Source organism: Melospiza melodia, chromosome 9 (genome assembly GCF_035770615.1).
Source record: "Melospiza melodia melodia isolate bMelMel2 chromosome 9, bMelMel2.pri, whole genome shotgun sequence".
NCBI classification, from domain to species: domain Eukaryota; kingdom Metazoa; phylum Chordata; class Aves; order Passeriformes; family Passerellidae; genus Melospiza; species Melospiza melodia.
In genome coordinates this window covers 28,839,328-28,863,366 of record NC_086202.1, presented here as the reverse complement: position 1 = coordinate 28,863,366, position 24,039 = coordinate 28,839,328, and the positions used below count along the sequence as shown (strand labels likewise).

Below are 24,039 nucleotides of genomic sequence, written 5' to 3'. Positions count from 1 at the left end.
GATTTACTATTCTATCTTAAGAACAAAGGGAGAAATTTATAGAAGATCAAACGGATAAAAATAGACTGAAAAGACAGCGGATGCTGTTAATACACTGAAGAATTCAGAACCTTACATTTGGTGGCTATTTTGTTTGCTGATACCACAGTTTTAGTGTTAATAAACAACACCAGAGTTGCATATATTATTAAGCTTTTTTTATCTCTTGTTTCTTGTGACAAGTACAAATAACTCCATTTTGAGTTCCTTGCTTTACATTTTGCCATCAGAAGAATTAATGATGGTGTTGTCTGAGGTTTTTTCACTTCTCAGTTTGTGTTCTTAATTGTGAGATGAGAGATGGGAAAGGACCATACATATGAAACTTCTAGCTGTGATTCTTTAAGACTTGGTACAACAGAATATTGACCAAAGCCAAGTTTCTTGGCCTGAACATCAGTGTGCAATTATTCAAGCATTCAGATAATGCATCTCTTCCTTCATCTGTTTGGAGTCAGAACTCTCAGCCAGCTGAATTATTACTTAGCATTCTTTGCTACCAGTAAAAGCTTAAATAGCTAAACAGCAAAATTAAATTCTAATAGAGACTTGCCCCCCCTTTTTTCCTCCCTTCTTTTCCTCACAGTGTTTTCCTGAGATGTTAAGGTTGAAAAAGGTTAAAAGTGTTTTTAATTATTCATTCCTTTAATTTTTTTATGAACTGCCTGATCGGGTTAGTAGAGTACAACAAAATCTGCAAACTCCTTCCAAGGGAATGAGTGCTCTTTCCTAGGAAAGAGAAGCTCTTTGGTCATCCATAAGGACAGATATTACACTGAACATACAGAGATTAATTTGCTTGATTCCTCCTGCTCCATTAATTATTTCTGGGAAGCTGTGTGTAGTTGGTTTTCCTCACAAATATTTTTTTTTGTGCAGTCACATTCTTTCTCCATCCATCTCTTTGTAATGTGAACTTGCTGCCTATTTTCAACCAAAAGTAACTCCAGGTTTCAAGATGCTAAAGACAATGAATTTAAATGTTTTTTGTAAAGACAGGTGATCACATAGAGCAAAGATGGATTGCTGGCTCTCAAGCTCAGCCCTCATTTGGTGCTGGAGAATTTCCTCACATTTCCAGCCAGCGTGATTGCCCCTGTCAGAAACTGGGAGAGAAATATGCTGTCCTAATAGCTTTGGTAGCAATCCAGAAATCTGAATGTCATTTGAACAGGACTTGGTTTTGAACATGAAAGTGGATATTTTTCATTTTTTCATTGTTGCAAGCAAACAGTGTCACCTAACCCTTAATTGCTGAGGGGTCATCTTAATTGCTAACAAGTCATCTCTTTTAGTTTTGAGCTGTGTGTTTGCCAGCACTCATCCTTCTATTCCATAACCTGCTCTCCTTCATTCATGGCAGCAGCAGCTTTGACTGGCAAGTAATTAGATCCAAAATGCACGTTCTTGTGTGGTTGTGCCCTCCCTTGTGCTGCACTAGATTCAGCTTAGTGCTGAGATGAATGAGTACCAGACTTCTAACAGGTGCTTGTCTTGCATTTTGTAATGCTGTTCCTTCCTCCTCCATTTATTTCTTGATGCTTGGAAAATGCTTTTCTTCTTGTCTGTGTATGAGGCAGTAAATTATTAGTACTAAATTATTTTGATGTGTTAACAGGGCAGTAGGATCTGTTAGGCTGAGTTAACCTCTTTACCCCTTAACATCAGCATGTAGAAAAAGGTGTTTCTTTAATCTAAATTACCTGCAGTACTCTTTACTTGAAGACACAAAAATTATTTCCTTTACCATTTTTTTCTTGGGAAAGTAGAACTCATCTCTTGCTCCCTCTGACCTCAGTAACATCTTTCCTCCTGGGAAGAGAAAAAAAGCAGAAAGTATCTCCACATAATTGTTTTTCTCCTTTTTTTTCTGCTCCTTTTTGTGACTGGTACAGTAATGTAATGACCCCATATTATATCCAATGTCAGCTCCCAGTCAAATAGAATTAACTCTTTTTTTCAAAACCATCTCACAGAAAATTTAAGTGATCACCTAGCTTTACCTCCCTGAAAGGACTAGACATGCTGCACTTTCTGTTCAATGTGCTGTTTAATCTTCCTGTTTTACTTTGCTTTTTAAAGGAATGAAAACCTACCCGGCACAGTCATCACTTTGATCCTCTAATGATCATGAATATTGTAGAAAGGATCTCTGTCATTTAACCTTGCTAACATGTATTTTACCTCTGAGATAACATTAATTAGTACTTTCTAGTAGCTGTGAGTTTGCTTCATAGTGAAATTTTGTGTAAATGTAGCGGCTGCATGAGGTACTTGGTGTTATGATTAGGCTGTGAGTCAGCTTGTCAGACCTGAGAGGGGATCTTGTCTTGGTGCTGGCTCTCCATCCCTGCACTCACCTGTGCTGCTGAAGGCTCTGTTGGCCCGGTGAGCCAGCCATGCCCTCCCTGCTGCTCAGGGAGCCTTTGATGCAGCCAGCCACAGGACACCGTGTGCTGCTTTCTGCTGGGTGCCAGAGCTGCTGGCTTACACAGCCAGCTGTGTGTGTGTGCTGCACCCAGGAGCACATCCTCTGCAATTCTCTGTGCCTGCATACCCTGGCTGCGTGCTCTGCTTGGATCCCTTTATTTTTCCTTGGCTCCATATGATCAGATGCACACAGGACGTGGCCTTCACAGGGCACGAGATGAAGGAGTCAGCAGAGCATGAAGAGACGTCCTGGCTGCATCTTGTTGGGAAGGGCTGCCTGTGAGTGCTCACAGTGGGTTATGTAACTGTCCTGGATGTGCAGCATCTCATCCCTGCCTGTGCCAGCCTGCCAGGCACACTCAGGGAGGCACACACACTCCTCTGCGGCCCCACTTCCAGCACGGTGTCGCACCCATTAGAGGGGCAAATTGAGGAGGCAAAATTAATGGTGGAACTGAAGTGAAGGTGCTTGCCAGGCTTTCAGGGTCTGCTGGTAATGTTCAGAAATAAGTAATGCTGGCCTCTCATAGTTGTTGTATGAGATCTGCAGATGTAATGGTTTTGTTTATTTTTCTATGGATCCTACAAGGTTTATGAAGTTGAGGTATGAATCCTTATCACTACAGGTTCCTAAACAACCAAGCTGGATTAAATTGCTAAGATTCAGTAAAATTGTGTAAGTTCAACCCTTAAGCAAAAGTTGTGAGCTGAGGCACAATCATGCCATCTTATAACCCTAACAACAATTTGACTTTTGTCTTCACTGTGTTTATGTTGAGATACCAGGCCAGTAATTCACATGTGTGGTTGAGCACAGCTTGCTTTTGCTTTCATGCTCCCAGGGAAACAAACTGTGTTATGATTTAGCAAATTGGGCATAATCCACTCTGTGAGCAAACCAAAAATGGAATTCATGAAAGACAGACATATGCATATTTATTTTCATGTTGTTTTCTTCCACAGAATGATATCACACCGTTGCACGTTGCATCAAAAAGGGGAAATGCAAATATGGTCAAACTCCTACTGGATCGAGGAGCTAAAATTGATGCCAAAACAAGGGTAAGCTCAAGTGTGAGTGCTGTAAGTGGCTGTGTGGAATGCCTGCCTCTGACCTGAGTGTTGCTGTAGAGCTTAAATCATTCATCTTCCCAGGAGGCTGCTGCAGCTGCACTGCATTTATTTTTAATGAAATTATTGCAGTAGGATACTAACATTTTACATCTCTTACAGCAGTGTGTGAAGCACCAAGGATGGCAAAGCTCAGAGCCAACCATTTTCCATGTTCCCTTTCCAGTATTTAATTAGGAGCTGCTTTTATCTACTTGGGAGTAGAGTTGAAAGTACAGGAACATGCTAAAAGACGAGAATTCAAGTCAGATATTTCAGAATTTGAATGCTAGCAGGGTAACTTTGAGCTGCAGTGCGTGTTTGCCTTTCTCTATCCACAGGCAGTGTCACAGAGTGTGCTGTGGCTGATGATTCTCCTGCAGCTCAGGCTCTGTGTGGGATTTGTCAGCACACGGGGCAGGCACAGGGATGGTTTCCATCAGGCTGACGCCTAACTCACTGCCCTGAGTGACTGAGAAACTCAATGCATGTGGTTATGTCTAACTGCTGTAGTTAAAGCCCAACCAAGCCAGAGATATTTTATTTACTTACACAGCAGCAAAAAAAAAAAAAAATTAAAAAAGAGAGAGAAGGAAAAAGTTCAAATGTTTGGAAGTAAATCCGGAACTAGTGGTGCTGTGGGCTGTCAGGACAGTCTTTGCAACACACTCAAGAGCTGTCCCAGTAACTTTCTGACAATTATAATTTTCTTGACATATTAATTTATCACCTCTACCTTTTCCATTTTGAATTCATCTGTATATATGTTCTACCATTCAGAATCATTCTAAGCAAAAGAAATGTAAAACCTAAGAATAGTTTTTCTGCAGTTGTTCCTGTATTCACAGGTTTTTGTTTGGTTACTGTAGTCCCTGAGATTTCCTGCAGTGCTTGTTAGGCACATTTGTGTTTTTGTTCTCTGTCGAATTCAGAAACTGGGTCAGTTTATTTTGTCATCTCTTCCTTCTCTCCACATGTTCTTCCTTATTGCTTCTATTTTACCTTTAGTAGCTGATGGTTTATTTCTAAAATGTTTTAAGTTCTTCTCTAGTTGGGCAATAACATGGAAGAGATGAATGACTTTTCATGGGTAATGTGGACAGTGGGTATAGTTCCTGCACTGAAATTCCAGCCTCCTCTGTGCCACATAGGGGTACCAGGGTAAGGGGTGTGCTTCTGCCTTGTGGTGGGGAGGGACCCTGCTTGGTAGTGTGTAATTTGGTCACAGCAGGGAGAAGGGAACTTGGTGGGGGATTAGTTGCTTCCCTCTGCAAGTATTTGTATGGCCCACTGCAGTCCAAATCATTAGGGACCAGTACTTTAAATAGCTGGAGTCAAGTTAGTTCTTTCAGTTAGGAAAATTCGTGCTCTGCTTCATTTCCTCTGTCACAAGCTCGGGGTCAGACACTGGGATAATTTATGTAACTAAAAATACAGGCTGGGACGGAAACAGGATCTAGGAAGAGGGGCAGCAGCATTAACAGCTCCTGGGGCTGGCACAGCCTCCCACCGAGGCAGAGGCAGCGATGATGAGCGTGGCTCACGAAGCGCTGCCTTGTTTTTCCTGGCTCCCCCCCCCAGAGCCTGCCCGCTCCCCAGGCACCCATCCTGTGCCCAGCTCCTGCTGCTCGTGTGCCGCTCAGGGCTGTGGTGCTGGCACTGGCAGGGGACGTGTTGGGGCTGGGTGAGGCTGCGCTTGGGGCGGCTCCCAGAGCCTCGCACCCTGCAGGACCCACAAAGGGAGCAGCACCAGCAGGGCCCACGCATCAGTGCCAAAAGCCAGAGAAGGCTGCGAGGTGCTGGGTGAAACGGGGCATTGCTTCAGGAGAGCCTGCCTGGTTCTCATATTCAACAGCAAAGATGAATTGCTCCGAGCTGGCGCAACACGTGTTCCTGCTAAATCTCTCCTGTTGTTCCAACCTGACCCAATGTTGCTTTCCAATTAAGATATGTCAACTTTGTAGCTATTATTTTATTTTTTTTTTATCCGTTATTTTTCTTTTCAATGTCCCAGATATAGAATGGCCCTACAAAAATACAGGGTGACAAAGGCTCTGGTCATGTCCTTTACCACAGCATCACTACTGCTGGATGCATTGAAAGGCAAAGAGCCTTTCACTGTCTTTTCTGATACGTGTGTCAAGCCCTGCTTATCAGCTGGATGCCCAGGCAGAGCCCAGCATCATTGTGTGTTCTGTGAGGGGCAGGTGCTGAATGCACACCCAGCTTGATAACAGGTGGGATTTGCATGTGAAAACAAGTGAGTCTCCTAGTGCCATATTTATAAATGTGAGACCCCTCTCATTTTTCCTGTTTTTTTCTAAGAGATTTACAGAATTTTTGTATGTAAGAGATAAGCAGATTTTTTTTTTCTATTAGGATAGTTTTTTTGTCTTGGGCATTTGATATTGTTTAATTCAAAGATTGATTATTGAAGACAAAATACCTCCTTAAAGGTAAATGGCAAAGGTTCTGTACCCTTATGAAAGGATTAAAAAAAAATCTTGAAATTTGTAGCTTTACTGCTCAGGGGGAGAAACTCTCAGACCTTTGTTTCTCCTGTTTCATGTCTGTATCCCACCTTTAAATGAGAATGCAGAACATACTGTTTTGTGTTGTTGACCAACAGAGCTAGGATTTGCTACTCTGACTCTTAGATGGGACAGATTTATCTATTCAGCTTGCATTTTGTGATCTATTCCTGCAATCCATCCTCTGTATGGGATACTGGAATACTCTCCACATAATACTTTTTTTTATTGTTCACAAAGCAAAGAGTTTTATGGGTAAATTAATGAAAAGCCTTTCCTGAGCAGTAAGTGAGTTGAGGTAAGGATCTCTTTTCCTTAGTCATTAACATGAGCATTTGCATTTGCTGCTGACAGATGGTCCAGGAAACTGCAGTGCTGAAGTACTGCACAAGAGGTTAACATGAAGGGCTAAATCCTTATCCTGTTTAAATTACTGTAAAAGTAATTGAGGAGCTCCCACTTTCTCTGGATTCATTAGGACTGGGATTTGATGAGCACCATTATACTCTTACACATGTGCACACTGTAGCTGGGACTTGAGAGAACATGTGAGACACATCCCAAAAATATGTTAAAACTATTTTGAGACTCAGACAAGTCTTTTTTTTTCCCATTTTAGTTCACGCTATGTTGCATTGTTTATTTTAACCAGCTGTTCATCTTCCCTCTGTTTTCTTTTTGTGTGTGAGATGTCTAGCAACTGGTATTTGGGGCTGGGTACTGAATTCTTAAGGGTACCCCTCAAGAGCTGTGTGCTGCCAGGGCAGCTTTAATCATTCTGGTTTTTAGCCAAGATTCTGGGCAAAGGCCTGTTAATGCCTCATGTAGCATGTTTACTGAATGTTGCCCTAATTATGTTTTTTCTGTCTTCCAGAAAAGACTTTAAAAAGTAAAATTTAATTAGAGAGGTTGATTAAATTAGCTTGATTTGCTTTGGCTGTCTAATACTGTATATGCCAAAGTGAATTTGTGTCTGAAGCAGGCAGCAGGCAAGGTTTAGCCTGGATTAACAGTAAGTGTTTATAATCTTCATTCTACTGATTTTCCAGCTAAACAACAGGCCCAGCACTCATATCTGCATGAAAACATGTGGGATATGCTCTTTGGAGGTGCATCAGATCATGCATAAGCTGCTCCAGAAAACCCACATGTCTTAAGATATGAAATAACTGCAGTGGCACTGCCTTGGCATTCTGAGTGTGCTTTGTATGAGCAGGGAGGGCAAACTTGTTTGTTGTCCTCTTATATGGAGGGGCAGTTTGCAGTAGTTGGCCAAAGGAGTGAAGAATTCAGGAGAGCTGGAGTGGGACAGAGCCCTTTGGAAACTTTGGGAAATTCCCCATGCCACAATGCAAGGGGAATCCTGGGGGAGCATTGACAGGGAAGAGGGAGCTGGGGAGCACAAGGAGGCTGCCCTGTGCTGACCCCACACTGCCCAGGGTCCCTTAAAGCCATCGTGGTGGCGAGGAAACACACAGCAGCAGCAAGGCTCAGTCTCAGGGCAGTTTAGTGTAACTAGATCAGAGAGCTACACAGGTACCTGAGTGTCAACAGGGACCAGAAACAATGCTTAGGTCTCATTTGTGTGTGTTTAAAAGAAAAGCTAAAGCAGGCAGCAGCCCCAGAGATGGGTGTGCAATGCTAATGGGAAGCTTGTACCTAATCATAGCTCCTCCTATTGTCCTCCTGGCTTTGCTGAAGCTGCTCTCAGGCTCTCTGGAGGGATAGATAATACAGATGATATGATTTATCATGTCAGTGCATACTTACAGAGTCCTTAATCTGCAGATTATTGTCATAATCGTTTGTAATGGTTTTTCTGAGCCATTGCAGACTCATATTAAGGCAAGTTTGCTTCCTAATACATGTAATATATTTTATGCTTCACATGGTATAGTCTATGTGAACAGTAAATAAGCAACTGGAAGATCTGACAAAGTCAGTGAAGTCTTGCTGAGCTCATAGCAGTCTGTTTTAATCTTAGAATCTCTTTTTAAAAGAGAAGTCTTTCTTATCTGCATTTTAGATTACCCCTGCACATTTCTTTACCTGCTGTCAGTGTCATGTGCCAATTAACAAAACCAGTGAATAGTGTCTTTTGAAACTACCAAAAAAAAAATAAATCTATGCTGCTAAATTATCTGTCTTGGGGTGTATTTGCCCTTTGCAGAGGGAGACCTGACATCATGGGAACAATAGCTGTAGATCAGCTGTCCCGACACACACTCCCGTGCATCATCCTGTTGTGTCACACACCAGTGACACACACCAGTGATGCCTCTGCTGGTAGTGACTGCTGTGTGGCCCAGAATGAGGTCCAGCTGGCCAAGCCTGGCTGCTTGCTCCTCCTGAGCCCAGAAACCTTGTCAGCCAGAAATACCCACAGAGGGGTGGGGCTCTGGGAGCACTGGAAGGGTCTAGCGTGGTACAGGATGATCAAATGTGTCTCATTCTCTATGAGCTAACCATGGTATGTTGGTGAAATGGTTTGGGGAGATGTTAAATCTGGAAAATGGTCTCAAAGTTTGGTGCCTGATCTCCTTGAGTATCTGTCTTTGATGTACCTGCAGAATGTGATAATTATAGGAAGTAAAAAGAGTGAACAATCGAATGTACATGGTGATCTTCAGCTCTTGCCTACAGGTCTGTAGTTGCCTGGCCTTGCTGGGTTTGATATTCCTTCCCATAAAAGTTTTCCTTTTTTTATTGGTGATATTTTCATATCAAATGTTTGTGTCTGCTCAGTACATGAAATGCCCTCACCTGTGGGAGCTACGGGTATAAGAAATATGCATTACCCATTTAAAACACTTGTGAAGCTGTGGCAAAACATTTGCAACTCATCTTAAAAAATGCATCATTTGTGGGTTTTGGTATCTTCTCTGTCTTTATTTGTTTTGAGCAATACATCTTGAATTTGTGTAGTATCATTTTAACAAGATGCGCTTCCCAGTACTTTATGGGCTGAAATAGCAGGAAGAAGCAGAAATTACAATAGAATTATTGTAATTACACCTTGAGAGGTGTCAGTAAGAACACTGTGGGCCAAGCTGCATTCATCTTGTGGGAACAAATTACTCCCTGAGCTAAGGGAGTTAAGTCTGAACCAAAATATTTTTTTCATCTATGTCAAAAATCCATTCCTTACTTTAAGTGAAAGAACAGGCACAATGAGAACCATGCAAGTTTTAAATGAAAGTAGCAGGAAAAGTTTATCATGAACATTCCTACCTGTTATCTTCCATAGGTTTATCTGGAGAAGGCAAAAATGTAGAAGCAGGAGAATGTAAGGCTGTCTGAACCATGTCCCTCCTCTCCCTGGCTGCCCTCCACACTTTGCAGGGCTTAAGCTGATGTTCCAGTAGAGTTTGTTTTAGGAATTACCAAAGAAGAATAATATAATTCCACATGAAAAGTATTATTAAAGAGGTACCTTAATAATACTTGTTATCGTACAGAAATGGAGGGGGAGTGCATGTGTGTGAAGAGAGTATGTGAGAGGGAATTTTAGATAATCCCTTGTATAAAAATGAAATTGCATACATATCCTAGACAATACAACATATGTGTTTTAAGAGCAGTGGAAGACACCAGAGAAAAGCTCCTTCCTTTGTGATTTGTAAATGGAAAAACCAAAGTTTCTGACAACTTTGACATCATTTGCAACAAGCAATAGGATGTTGATTATTACTAAGCAAACTATTCCAAAAGGGGTGTGGGCAGTGTGCCTTGACTCCTCTAGGCCACTCATTCAGCTTGGGGTCACACAAGCACAGTCTGCACAGAGAGGCAGAAGTGAGTCCAACATACTTCCATCACCTGGGATTAAGATGCTTTTCTCATCTGCTGCACACTTGTCAAAATCAGTGTAATAAAAAAGTCTGAGGAAGATTTTTTTCCCCTCTCAGACTGACTGGCTATCCACTGACTCCGATGCATACTGACAAACGAGAGCCCCACTTTTCTCCAAGGCATGCAGGAAAAAGCACCTGAAGTGCCATCTCATCTTTTTCTTGCATGTGCAATGAGGGCCTGGAAGGAGCCCATTGCACGAACACCAATGTGATATGGCTATTTGCACGTTCAGAAAATCAGAGCCAGGGTGTGCTCTGTTGGTTTGAACAAACAGGTTCAAGTGTTCATCTGCAGGAGAGCAGCGCCTTGCAGAATTAATGAGCCTCCTGGGACACCACAGACCTCTACAAAAGTGTGCAGGACTTCAGCATGTCTGACACTAATGAGCTATAACTCTGTGTCCCACAGGATGGGCTGACCCCCCTCCACTGTGGAGCAAGAAGTGGCCATGAGCAGGTTGTAGAAATGCTGCTGGATCGTGGTGCCCCGATTCTTTCCAAAACCAAGGTAACTGATCCTCTTTCCTGGTGGGATAATCCTTGCACCTTTTTTTTTTTTCTTTTTCCTGATGTAATTCTGTGTGTCTCATGTATTTAAGGGTTTGGCAATAACTTTCCTATTTCTTGGTTATTTTAAGTAACTGTGTGGGAGCTCTCCAAAGTGAATGCCGTATGTAGAGCACGTCTGCATATGTAAAATGTGTTAAATCCAGATATACAAGAAAAGATTTCTGTGCCAACCAAAAAGGCTTGTGTGGCAACCCTATCCCTCAGAATTTCAGTAGCTGAAGAACTCTGTGTCTATCCTGGAATAAATACACGATGATTACAATAAATCTTCAGCTTGTACCAATTTACCCTAAGGCTAGAGAAGAGACAAGAGATAAAAATAGAGCAATGTCCCTTTGCAGAGACAGCTCATATTTCCTAAGGACTTAGCCTGATTATCAGATTCTCTCCTTTCTGTCCCTCTACAGTTTATCATGCAAAATTCTTCCTGGTAATTTCAAATCACCTGTGCCAGGGTGCACAGATTGCTGTAGACCCAAGGGCTGGCATTAAAGGAAGCCCTTGCCAGAGCTCTGCAGGCAGTGGTCTCTGCTGTGCTGTTACTGCTGATTTCCAACCTCAGAGCAGCAGCCTGCTTTGCACCACTGCAATCCAAGGCTTCCCCGTTCAGGGATGACATTTGGGCTGTGCACTTTGTTGAGGTTCTTTCCAAAGAAAACCTTCCACTATGTGGTTGTTTTGTTTTTTTTTTTTTTTTTCCTTAGTCTGCAACCAGTGTGTTGCAGCAACATTCCTGTTCTGTTGTTATTTCTTTTCTGTCATCCTGTCCTATTCTGTCTCAGCACCCTTCTATATATTCTGCTTTTCTCCTCCCTCCTTTTTTCCCCCTTCACTGGATTATATTTAGCATTTGTTTGGGGAGGTTGGCACCAGCTTTCCTCTGCTCAGTGAGTCACTGGCGAGGGCTGTCATGGGTAATCTGACAGACACTTTTCACCCATCCTCTGCATGTGGAATTTCCATGGGCTCCCACAGCCATAGCTTGCAAACTCCATGAGCAGAACCACAAGGGGCTGTCTAGGAGCCCTTTGGGCCACACCTGCCACTCTCGGGGCCTTGAACTAATATTCCCAGGAGAAAAACTCTTCCACCCTCTCAGAAAGCTTTTTTTATCACTTAAAGGAAAACAAACAAACCTAAACACCACCAAAACAAAACCACAAAGCCCCCAACCAAACAAAAAACCCCACAACAACAAACCAAACCAAAGGACACCCACGTAAACATACACCCTATTTCTTCCATTTCTACCATTGTAAATGAAAACCTCTCCTAAGGAATTACATTTCTGTGTTGAGTGGATGTTATATTTTCAGGTGTTACCCCTAAACTTAAGCTGCTGTTCCAGGACTGTAGGTTTTGAATTTGTGGCTCCTCCTGAGCAGACTCACAGAGCCTAGCCCAGAGTTCACTAGACAAAATCAGGCAGATTACAAGGGATAGTGGGTTAGAAATTGCCTAAGGCTGAGAGACAGACTGGATGTTGATCTGCAGAGGCTTATATAAACAACTTCTGAAAAATAAGAGCCTCCTCTGGAAGAGGGAAAGCTGTTACATGTTAAAAAGTGAACAGAAGAAAGTGCAGAGCTTCCTGCATTTCCTTCTGATGTGTTAATTTTGCCACTTTCAGAAGGTGAGCTCGGAAGTAGCTGTACCTCTGAACGGCATAAATGAATTCATTCATTTGGCACTAAACTGCAGTACTGTCCTCTGCAGAAATAAGTGGCTCCATTCTCTTCAAATTAAGTCATATATTATTGGAAATAGGACACATCTTTGAAAGAATTTGAACTTCACAAAGTTTTCTCATATTATATAAAACTCTTTCAGAATAATAACCAGGCTGCAGTTTGATAGCTATTTCCTGCTAAAGAGGGTTTAGTGTAGCGCTGACCCTTTTTTGCACTGGAAGAACCTTAGATTGATTTTCAGGGAAGATGGTGACCTTATGGATTATAGGGGGTTTCTACAGGTAAAATGAAAAGGGAATTCTCATCCTGAACATGCCAGTGATTTTGGATGTAAGAAATGACATTCCTGTCAGTAGCTGTCCATCTTTTTTTAATTACTGGTTTTCCAGACTTCTTTGGCTCTTTGTCTTTTTTCTTCTTTTTTCTTCTTTTTTCTTCTTTTTTCTTGCCCTAAAGTTAATGCCACACAGCTACAAAATAAGCTCAGAAATGTTATGTTTATCTAGTCAGACAGCTGATTCTTTGTTTCATCTCTATGGTCCTGTTTTGTCCTGAGGTTTTTTTATTTGGTTGTTTTAAGGTATGGTGTGACTTTATGGTCCTTAGTGGGCAGTGTCTTTGATTAATCTTGAACTTCTTTCCCTTTTAATATTTTCTTGGAAATCTTAAAAAAAAAGGTAATGTAAGAGTATTTATAAAGTGGCTCCATCCTAAAGTGCCAGATCACTTCTTAAGGTCATTGCTGGGTTGTCTCTTGGGCCTGGAGAACACCTTTACATGTAATATTTTTATTTTAAATGTGGCTTTGAAATATTGACTTGTGTAAGGTTATAGAGTATCACCAACTGCAACAGAACTAAGCCTGGTTTAGGGTATAACAAAAGACAATTTTCCAATTTTATTTTTGTCTTTTTTATCTTATTTAGTCTTGTCTCTTACTTTTCTGCATGAGGTCTGGCTAGCTGCTGTACTTCTCTTGTCCATGACAGATTTTTATCAAGTATTTTGCTGATTTTTCAAATTGGCTCTGTTTCTTGCTTTCTTTTTCATCCACGTCAGTATTTTTGGTATAAGTCTCTTCTATGAGGGAGTCCCATATCAACTTCTCAATCTCTTACTCCATTAATAAGTAATGGAGTAAGAGATTGAGTTTATGGTTTATTGGCTATTGCTGTGAAGAATGACACTTTTCACCCAAAGGATCTTTCTTATAAAAATGGAGCAGGATGGTGTTTAAAGTTTTGTGATTTTTTACTCTTACCTCTAAAGCATCGTCAGTTATAAACTGCTACCAGGAGGACTTGGTGACCAAGGGAAATTAATCTTTTTTTGTTCTACTGTTAGCTACACTAGAAGACAGTGAAAACATTTAAAATGCCTTGCTAGTATGGAGCTTCCATGCAGATAATTGCTGTAGTAGCCTTTGGGAATGGGAGAGAGGCTTATCCAAGCCAACATAAATCACAAGTGAGATGCCCATGAGATAATCTTACTTGAAAGATGTTGCTGTGTCCGAGAGCGCCTGTGTCTCAGCACTGCCAGTAAACTGCTCCCCAGCTCTGACAGCGTTCACCTGTCTGCTTTCACCATCCTGCTTCCATCTCGATTTACAGTATTGTTCCATGGTGTATTTCCACCTTCCTTTGGAGTTGTGGCTGTTTCCGCGTGGCCGAGGGAAGGGTCTGTGTCAGAGCCCGAGGTCCCGGCTGGTTTTGCCTTTGCTGGCTGCGGTCACACGAGGGCACTGCGCCTGTGAGCAAAGGTTTGAGTTTCCAGACACAGTGTGCTGGCAGTCACTTACAGCTTATAAACCATTGTGTGCTGCTGCAAGAATAGATGCTGCACTCAAAACTAAATTTGGCATCAGAAGAATCGAGTGAAAAAAGCCCCTACAGCTGGGAGGAGGAGCTGTGTACCGCTGCTAACAAAGGCTCTTTCCTTCTGGTGTGTATTTTTAACCTTTCATCATGAAATAGTGTCAGTCCTTTCAGTTTTTGAGAATTTTCTGTCGTGGTTTTATTCTGGAAATATAATATATTTTGGCAGCTTGTTCACTATTTTAAACATGGCAAAACACAGTTCACTGGTGCATGAGTCTCTCTCAGGTGTTTCCCTGGTGGAACAGCTTTACCACTGCTGCTGGTTGGTCACAGCATGGAGGTTTTATTCAGAGATTTTTAGCTCAGTTGAAACTTCTGGTGCTTTACCAGTGAGGATTGGGCAGAGTGGTCTCCAGAGCTGGATAATGTGGTGTAAGCATGTTTACAACCCACATTCAGGAAAACACGAGTGGAGGGATGAAGGAAGGCTGTAGTGTTCACAGAGTGATCCTCTGACCTGTGCTGCCATGCCTGGTTTATGCAGGCCACATTTAGAGTGGTGAGTTTAACTCAGCTTTAAAAACCAGCAAATTCCCTGGCTGGAGTGTTAAAAGTCACAAAGTGCTGTTCCTCATGTAACTCATGTAAATTGAGCAGCTTGTCTGAGACTGGAAGGCAGCTACATTTAGAGCATGGCTGGTATGTTATGACAGTTTTTCAATGTGGGGCTGCTTACAAACTTACCAAACAAGCTCCAAATTCTGCAGTAAGAACCCCCATCCTTACACTGAACATGTTAAGTTTATTTTGGGTTCTCTCTGGGCTTGTAAAATTCTTCATACAACAAACGCTCCCAAGAACGGCGCGGAGTTTCCCTTCTCTGAGCATCCTCTAACCCATCCTGCTGGGTCTCTCTGTTTGCAGAATGGTTTGTCTCCATTGCACATGGCAACACAAGGGGATCATCTAAACTGTGTTCAGCTCCTGATCCAGCACAACGTGCCTGTGGACGATGTCACCAATGACTACCTGACCGCGCTGCATGTCGCTGCCCACTGCGGCCACTACAAAGTCGCCAAGGTTCTCTTGGACAAGAAAGCCAATCCTAATGCCAAAGCACTGGTGAGTACACAGCAGGGCACTGTTCACAGCCAAACATTCCTGCAAAGTTGTGCTGGGACTTCCTGGGAGGTGTTTTCTGCCTGCTGATGGCTGACAGAGAGGATGGGCTGTTATTGCCACAGCCCAAGAACAAACGCTCGGGGTTCAAAGTGTTGATAATGTACCCTGCAATCAGAGAAGACCTTTGCTTGCAGACAGCCAGCAGTGATTTATGAACTTCTACTGTAACTAGAGCACTTTTACCTCCTGGTAGGTTTTTATGAGTAGATTAAACAGCTGCAGACACAACTGCTGTAGTTTTTGGAGGGAATCCTTGTTTTCCAAGTGTTTGTACACAGAAAATAATCAGTGACGTTTAAAACATCACTGAGTTCTCAGTGATGTGAAATAGTGAAAGGTAGGAATGAGTTACATAATGAGTATTTGTGGTATTCCATGTCAATGGAGTCATGTGCCTTTCTACTTTAGAAACAACTTCAGCAGCAAAATACATTAGTGCAGTTAAACTGCATACAAACAGAATACATTAATGCCTTTTGTTCAAATTGCAATCTCAGTCCATTCTATTTAAAATGTCTCTTTGATTTGTGCTTCAAGAACTGTTCCAAACAAATTTGCATTCTGACATGAATTGGGTTGATTGGTCTCACAGCCTGATGCTAATGCACTCAGCTCCTGAAATGTTTTGTGAGCTCCTGAAACCCTCAGGAGCCAGGTGGGATTGACTCTCTTGGAGGCAGCACAGGCTCCACAGATTTCCTTCTGTCAGCCCCTGTGCCTTTTGTGGCAGACCAGCTGCATTCAGGTGTCTGTGGTCAAGGATATATGGAACACAGCTGAGCTCACCCTGGGCATTGTGTGCTGCCAAGGAGAGGGGTGGGAGCTGCTACACTGGAACAGACAATGACATGGACCTCACATCACGAAAACATACAGTACTCTTTACCAGGTGGCAGGTAAAAAAGGATAACTTTGATCAGATCTGAGGGACCAGCTCTGCCAGTTGTTTTCAGAGTGTTCTGCAAAGGCTCTTTTGTACCGAGCAGCATTCAGTGCTCTGATGTTGCTGTGCCTATCGTGGGTGTTCTGGACAGCCTATTTTCCTGATTTACTTTTTTCTGTGGTATCATCTCACACTAAATAAGACAATAGTTCTAATGTTCACCCCACTGCACACATCTTTTATAAAGGAAAGGGTGAAATGCTTCTAGTTGCAGTAAGCTTACAGGGAATTAATGGGAAAAACAAACAAACAAAACAAGTAGTAAAAATAGTTTAGAAGATGTAAATTCCAGAGCTGTAAAAGGTAAAGTGCTTTTTTTACCAGCAGCTCTAAAAGGTCAAAAGAAAAGTTTCCAAAAAACCCACCCCAAATTCCCCAAAAACTCCAGCAGAAAACCCTAGCCAGGTAAAAGTGAATATGGTAAGCAAAAAAGAAGGGTTTGACAGTTTTGCATGAATTGAGATTTTTTAAAATTAACTAATTATTGGAGTAGGCAATATATTACAGAATTAAAACTGGATCTATGAAATAGATCTTTATCTTCTTATAAATGTTTACTTTCTATTGCATGAAAAATGTAGTAATGCCAAAATAAATTCGGCAGTTGTTCCTTTAAAACAGAAAAATCTATTTTGTGAATTCCCTACTCAGTTCTATTTTTTTAATTCCATGGGACACACTTTTTAATGCCCCTTTCTCATTTCCAGAATGGTTTCACACCTCTTCACATTGCCTGCAAGAAGAACAGAATAAAAGTAATGGAACTTCTTCTAAAGCACGGTGCATCAATTCAAGCTGTAACTGAGGTAAGAAATGGTCTTTGCATGCTTGTCTTTGCTTTTCTTACAAAATTAATTGCCTCTGTATTGATTAATATTTCAGTATTTCTGAAAGAGCATTACCAATTAAGTCAACAATTATTTTCAACTAGATAGTACGAAATAATAAAACTGAACAATAAATCACAAATCACAAACAACTGATATATGTTGGGATTACAGTGAGAATAACAAGTGAAATGTAACAAAAGAACTTCCTAAAATCTACCATTTCTGCCAATTTTCCTTCTGTAATTTAAGGCCTTAAGGATGAAATTTGCTCTGTTACAGACATTGAGGTGAAGACTATCCTTCACTCAAGTCCTGTTTTAAAGGGTGGTTTAATTCAGACCCTTTTTTGGCTTTCCAAAAAGAAGTTCTGTTCTCCCACCATCATGGGACATCACAAATCATCTAGACAGAAATCAATATGCTGTCACTTCAGTCAGCCTGAGATAGTCTGCACCCAGTCCTTGGAACAATTCTGAGATTGATTAATTCCTATGGGAATTTTTATCTCCATGTATGTATATTATACCAAGTTAGGAGGAGAGCAAAGATCACATCTATGAATGTGTGACCACAGTGGAATGGCCCATGTAAGAAAATGACAGGGAATTCCATGGATTAAGCAAGGTGCAATGGGGAATAGTTCATCTACACAAAATGGAGTTTGTTTTAATGTGTGTGGGGTTGTTCTAATTATTCAGCAGCAAGCCATACAGATCCCTTTCTGGCTTGCTTGAGGGAGAAGAGTCTGCCCTGGCTACAGTTCATGTAGCTCCAGACTAGCATCTAAAAACTCTTAAAAGCATTTACTAAGTTGTTTCAGCCAGTTATTCTGCCTTCCTGCTCCTGTTTGCTGTTCTGCATGAGAAAGGAAGAGAAGTGCTTTCCTCACTTCTGCCCTCTGAGATTTGTATGTATCTGTAGGGAAGGTGCCTAAATCATGGGATTTCCAGAGATGCCCTGAGGTTTCTCCTGCTCTTGGTGGCCAAAGTCCCTTCTGGGGGCTCTGGCTGGCTCTTGGTACAGCTGTGCAGGAGCAGCTGTGAGGAGGCTTTAGGGTGATTCTACGTGGGGAAATATTAACTACTGATTGGATTTTTAAAGCAAAATCCATGAGGTCATGCTCTGCTGAATGACTGCTCCCTTTTTCTCCTCTCCTCCTCTCTCCCTCTCTTTCTCTCCAGTTGGGCTCTCTTATCCTGTGTAAGAGCAGTGATGCAAATTCATGATGGTGATCTTTTTTAGCACAAGCTGATTGTTTCAGAAAGCCTTGCTTTTGTACCAGGCATACTTCTGTATACATTTTTTCATGTTCTAAGACAATATTTAGCAAATGCCTAATCTTAATTTTGCTTAGCTATGGTTGATATTGTTGATGAAGAACTGCTGAATTCCTAGAACATTTATATATTTGCTAACTAATCACACTCATGGGTGTTCCCAGTTCTGTGTGCCCTTTCATTTAAGCACATGTATATGGTTTTAAGAAGATGAAACCCTCTCAGAAGAGCAAGCAGCTGGGTTTACTCGCTTTAGAAAAATTTATGTTCTTTCCATGACTTCCTTGTAAAGGTATGTGGAAAGAAGGATTTTAATTGAACTTTGTTCTGTTTTTCAGTCGGGCCTAACTCCAATCCACGTTGCTGCCTTCATGGGGCATGTAAATATTGTATCACAGCTAATGCATCATGGAGCATCCCCCAACACTACCAATGTGGTGAGTCATGGGTTTCCTTTCAGCAAGGCAGGACTGGGAATGAATGTGTGATAATATCTGGGAGCAGTTCTGGGATGGAGTGCCTGATTCTGCTGTCCACCACCCACCTCCATAGCACCTGTGGCTCGTGCTGGAGTCATGGCAAAGTGCAGCCTGCTGACTCCTGCTCGGGAGACCCTTGGCAGGTTGAGGAAATTTCCAAAGGGGCTTGACCCTAAGCAGGCTCTAATCTCTTGGTTTTTCTGAAGTAAAGAATGAGAACATACCGTAGCTTCTCAAATGTAATTTTTGGGATCTGTGCTTGACTGTTGAGCACTGTTTTCCCAAGACCCCGGGGGTCTGCCATTTAAGGCAAATTCCACAGTTTGCAGCAGATTGTGGGGACATATTGCCTGTGTCCATCCAGCCTCCTCTGCTGGCTGTGCTGCATGCCCCAGGGCTCCCAGGGCATGTGTAAAAACTGAACTTGCTCTTAGATGGGTATGTGGAAGTTGGGAAGGGGGAGAGAAGCAGAAGCATGTTGATCCTCTTTATCAGTTTGGCCTCCTTTTCACTTTGCATACACAGGTGCAGCCAGAAGCCAATATTTTGTAAAGGTCTTCACCTGCTATTAAATTGTGTAAAAATGCAGCACCTTTTGTTAATTAGCAGATGTTTGTACCATAAACACATTAATACCCAAAAAGGTAGAATCCACTTTCCCTCCTGAATTGTTCTGGTTTCCTTGGATTTGTCTTTCATTAAGTCCATGAAGCCTTAGATGAATGTACTCAGTAATGATTTTTTTCCTTCTTGTTCAGTTGCTTCAGTGTTTGTCAGATAACAAATTATAATAGGGGCATAAGGCATTACAGAAAGAAAGCCATATGTATGTGTGCCTGAGTATACAAAATTTGAAATACATTTTTTACTAAATTCAGGATATATTTTTTAACATTGCTAATAAAATGCTAGCTATATAAAAATTGCACTGTCTCTTTTCAGCAAAAAAATAATGACAAAGGCACTACTGAGTTGGGCAACTGACCCTACAATAAATTGCTTTGCATCACACAGTGTCAGGTCAAACATTGATTTAATCTTACATCTTACAGACAGCTGCAGCAGAGTTTTCTAGTGGAGATGATTCTGAGCTGGGTCCCTGGTGTTTCTGTGTTTATGAAGAATGCTGGTGTTTGCTCTCCCTGCAATGTGTCTGACTCTGTTCTGTCTTTGCTCTGTGTGCAGAGAGGAGAGACAGCGCTGCACATGGCAGCCAGGGCTGGCCAGACCGAGGTCGTCAGGTACCTGGTACAGAACGGAGCCCAGGTGGAGGCCAAAGCCAAGGTGAGGACATGGCCCAGGTGGAACAGACCTGCATGGTCCCTGCTGGGCAAAGCAGGGACTCACATTCATCTTGGGTGTGTCATTCGTGAAGCCGAGCCTTTGTGGCTTCACGAATATTTCTGATATTTTGTCACGTACCCTCTTACTGTAGCCATGAGTTATCTCTAAGAGATAAGGCAGAAGATGTCAGGTTGATACCATCCCAGTTTTTAATATAAATTATCATGGGTTTGAAGAGTTCTGTTTTGAAGTAGGATTTGAGGAGTGAGAGGAGTTCCTCAAATCTGATGTTATTTCAGCAGAGCTGGAACCCTCGGCTTCTGGTGTCTCCTGTCACGTCCCTAAAGCAACACCCTCTGTGTATTTAGATATAGTTAGACTTCTAAAGAGCACCACCTAAAAGAAGGAGGCACAGTGAGGAGATGTAGCAGAGGGCTGGAAAGAAGGAACAGATGCTATAGAAACAATTGCAGTTGAGGAAGGTAAGGGTGGAGGAAAAAGAGATGGTCAAGAGGCATGAAGGAACATGCAAAATTATGGAAACCAAAGAGTTCCAGGAAACAGGCAGGGCAAGGAGATAAATGGGTGCAATAAATAGCAGTCTTAATAGGTAAACTCAGGAAATATTTTTCCCCTGAATGGTCATAAAATGGATGTAACCTAAAAAAACCCAAACTATTTTTCATTGTGAATGTATCTGTGAATTGGGTCACAAGTAAGTTTCCTGTTGAGATTATCTACTTATAAGGAACTCTGACTAAATATTTCTAGCTGATAGACTTTATATCTGCAAGGAGCCTGACAATAGAACTGATTCATGTGGTTTGTAAATCTCCAAAGACAATCTTGAAATGAACAGCTCGTGCTCAGAAGCAGTCATGCAAATATTTTCTGAGTAAATTCACAGAATGATTTAATTTGTGCAAACTGCCATTGCCTGTGATCAGTTTGTTATCATAAATAACAACTAAATGCACACATTAGATTATACACCAGTGCTAACATCAGCTGTGAGAAATTTGTGGGAAAGAGGCACAAACTGGAATCATTTAAGAACCACAAAGAGGCTCCCCCAGTCAGGGGAGAATTGCCCTGCAGAGGAGCAGCATTTATATCCTGGCATGCTCCCATCCTAACTCCAGAGCTGTAAAATCACTCTTGTAGGATGGGCATGGGCAGAAATCTCCCTTGCAGAGAACTGCCCAGAACTGCAGGACAGTTCTTAAAAGGTAGGAAATTCAGCAGAGGGAAATGGGGAGAGAAAGATGCTTGGCCACCCTGTTGTGATAGTGTGCTTAATCCAAAGATTGTACAACAGAAAAGGGGGAGGACAAAAATACAAAACCAAATAATGAAGAGGTGAGAAATTACCTCTTAAACACTCGGAACAAGGTCACAACACCCTCATATTTTCAGTGAAGGAAAAGAAATAAACCATGAGATTCATGACAGGGCAACACCATACTTAAACTATTCAGAGTGTCTTCTGAATGAGAAGTAGAAAGTGACAATTAATTTCTACACCATGTTCTATCATCAATTACACTTACAGAAAATTTAACTGCAAAAATTCCAAACAATCATTCACCAGTTAAAGAAGCACCAAAATTATTATACTTTATGCAAGTTTTCAGGCAATAATTGATTAAGCTATTAAATGTTGCTGTGAAGTATAAAAGAGATCAAGACGTGAGGGAGCAGAATTATGCACTAGCTTTGTTTTCAGAAAGGCCTGCAAAGCAAAGTGAGGCAAATCCAGATAAGGAAGAAAATTGATCAATTTATGAACTTTTATGGATTATGTCACTGTCTGGAATATTTTGTGGTTCACTAACAGAGAGCAAGGTATCTTTGTGATATGACACAGAGGAAGCCAGTGTGCAACATTCCCTAGCTGAGACCTCAGCAGAATTAATATTGTGTGCAATTTTGAAAAGTGACAGAGTGTGAGCAAATATCTCCTGTCCCAGTGTGAGGGGCAGTTTTCTCAAGCATGCCTGTGTTGTTCCCTGTGTGTTTAGGATGACCAAACCCCGCTGCACATCTCTGCCCGCCTGGGCAAGGCAGACATTGTGCAGCAGCTGCTGCAGCAGGGAGCATCCCCCAACGCAGCCACCACGTCAGGCTACACCCCCCTGCACCTCTCTGCAAGGGAAGGGCACGAAGATGTGGCTTCTGTTCTTCTGGACCATGGGGCATCTCTGTCTATCATCACCAAGGTGAGCGAGCTGCAGGAGCGGCAGAATCACAGAGCACACCTGCAGCAAGGGCTGCTTGTGAACTGAATGCTGCAGGAGCCATATGCACATACAGACTAAATGTGAGCTGTGTTTATTAAAAGGGTACAAACCTTCATGCTTGTACCTCAGGACCTGATGTTTAACACATCCCAGTGAGCAGACGTGCATTTTCTTGGAATGGAAGGAATGCAGGGCAGAAATTCCGGGCGGGTATTGATGGGCTTGCCCATGGGTCTTTGGTAGTGTGAAGAAAGGAACAGACTCGTCCCTTGTTTAAAGTAGATAGTGCTTTGCCTTGCAAGGGAAGGGCCTCCAGACCCCACAGGGCAGCTGGGAATCTGCAGACTTGCTGCCTGTACTCAGGACTATGTAAGGGGGTGGATGGAAGCAGCTGCATTCTTGCAGATCAGAGACAAACCTGGTTTGCCCTGAGAAGGAGTGCCCAGGGCTGCTATATTCCTGCTTTCTCTTACAGAAAGGATTCACTCCACTTCATGTGGCTGCAAAGTACGGGAAAATCGAGGTAGCCAACCTCCTGCTTCAGAAGAATGCATCTCCTGATGCTTCTGGAAAGGTAGGACAGAAGAAACCACATCCACTTGCACAGCAAATATCTCAAACCAGACAATAATTTATTAATGTCCTCCTACTTACTTACCATCACACTAGTATCCACAGCCTGGGTTTAGCTGGAATTGGTTTCATGTGGCATTCCAGTCCCTGCTGGGGCTGCCAAGAGCCAGCAAACTCTCGACAAAGTGACTTTTATTGTCATTAATTGACAACAAAGTGATGTGCTCTGTATTCACATCCAGAGGAATGGAGACAGACCATTCCCCTGTGTTCCTGCCCAGACTATTTACAGTCCTTATCTCAGAGTATTTGGGTAGCTGCCTCTGCTTCCCCAGCTCTCATGATGGGGCAGGGGGCAAAGGCCAATAGGATCTCAAGCTTTTTAAACCAGCCCAGCTTGGATTTTTACAGATCCAAGGGGCAGTTTACTTATCCACTGCAGTAAAAGGAAAACATTGCCACGGGTGTGACCTCCTTACCCTGGGCACAACACAGATTTGTGCTTCTCTGTTCATCTTCCCTGGGAAAAGCAAATGGGGCTTTCACAGCTCGGGAAGAATTTCCAGATTTGTTTTATTTCTTGATTCTAAAAGTTTCCAAAGACTCTGGATACACGAATGAGTAACAAATGTGGTTTATTCACCTTATCTACTGGAATTTTCCAAAGCCCTGAGTCTCCCCTGGGGAGGGTCTGTAACAGCACTTGTTTGTTCTGCATGTGTTTCTAGAGCGGTTTAACACCACTGCATGTAGCTGCACACTACGATAATCAAAAGGTGGCACTCCTCCTGTTGGACCAGGGAGCTTCACCTCACGCCTCTGCCAAGGTACAAGTACTGCCCACTCTGGGGAGCAATACCCAGGCTTTTTATTTCACTTTATTCCCTGTCTACCCCTGTTCTTTCTAGGCTGTGTATGCTTGCAGTTACAGGAGGCTCGGTGACCTTGTTTGTTAATGTCTCACGTCCACATAAATGTCTCACATAAAGCTGCTAAGAATAGTCCTGCAGGTGAATAAAACAGCAATAAAAAAAAGGCAATAAGGATGCAGAAACACTTTAAATCACCAGTTTCAGTCTCAGCAAATGCTGAGCCTTCCTTTCATTTGTCCAGTCTCTTCAGTAACTTCGCCAAGCTGGGCAGCTTTGCAGGGCAAGCTTGGGGTTGAAGCCCAGCTATGCATGGG

General features: G+C 42.3%; 1 protein-coding gene across 6 annotated transcripts in view; it reads left to right on the top strand.

Moving 5' to 3' along the window:
* ANK3 (ankyrin 3) overlaps positions 1-24,039 on the top strand; it is a 335,607-nt gene that overhangs the window by 215,386 nt on the left and 96,182 nt on the right. For all 6 annotated transcript variants that reach the window (XM_063164024.1, XM_063164029.1, XM_063164025.1 and 3 more), the window contains exons 8-16: positions 3,433-3,531; positions 10,374-10,472; positions 14,970-15,167; positions 16,878-16,976; positions 18,616-18,714; positions 19,942-20,040; positions 22,062-22,259; positions 22,756-22,854; positions 23,582-23,680. In XM_063164024.1, coding sequence (XP_063020094.1) covers positions 3,433-3,531; positions 10,374-10,472; positions 14,970-15,167; positions 16,878-16,976; positions 18,616-18,714; positions 19,942-20,040; positions 22,062-22,259; positions 22,756-22,854; positions 23,582-23,680 — 1,089 coding nt within the window. The remainder of the gene's footprint in view (positions 1-3,432; positions 3,532-10,373; positions 10,473-14,969; positions 15,168-16,877; positions 16,977-18,615; positions 18,715-19,941; positions 20,041-22,061; positions 22,260-22,755; positions 22,855-23,581; positions 23,681-24,039) is intronic.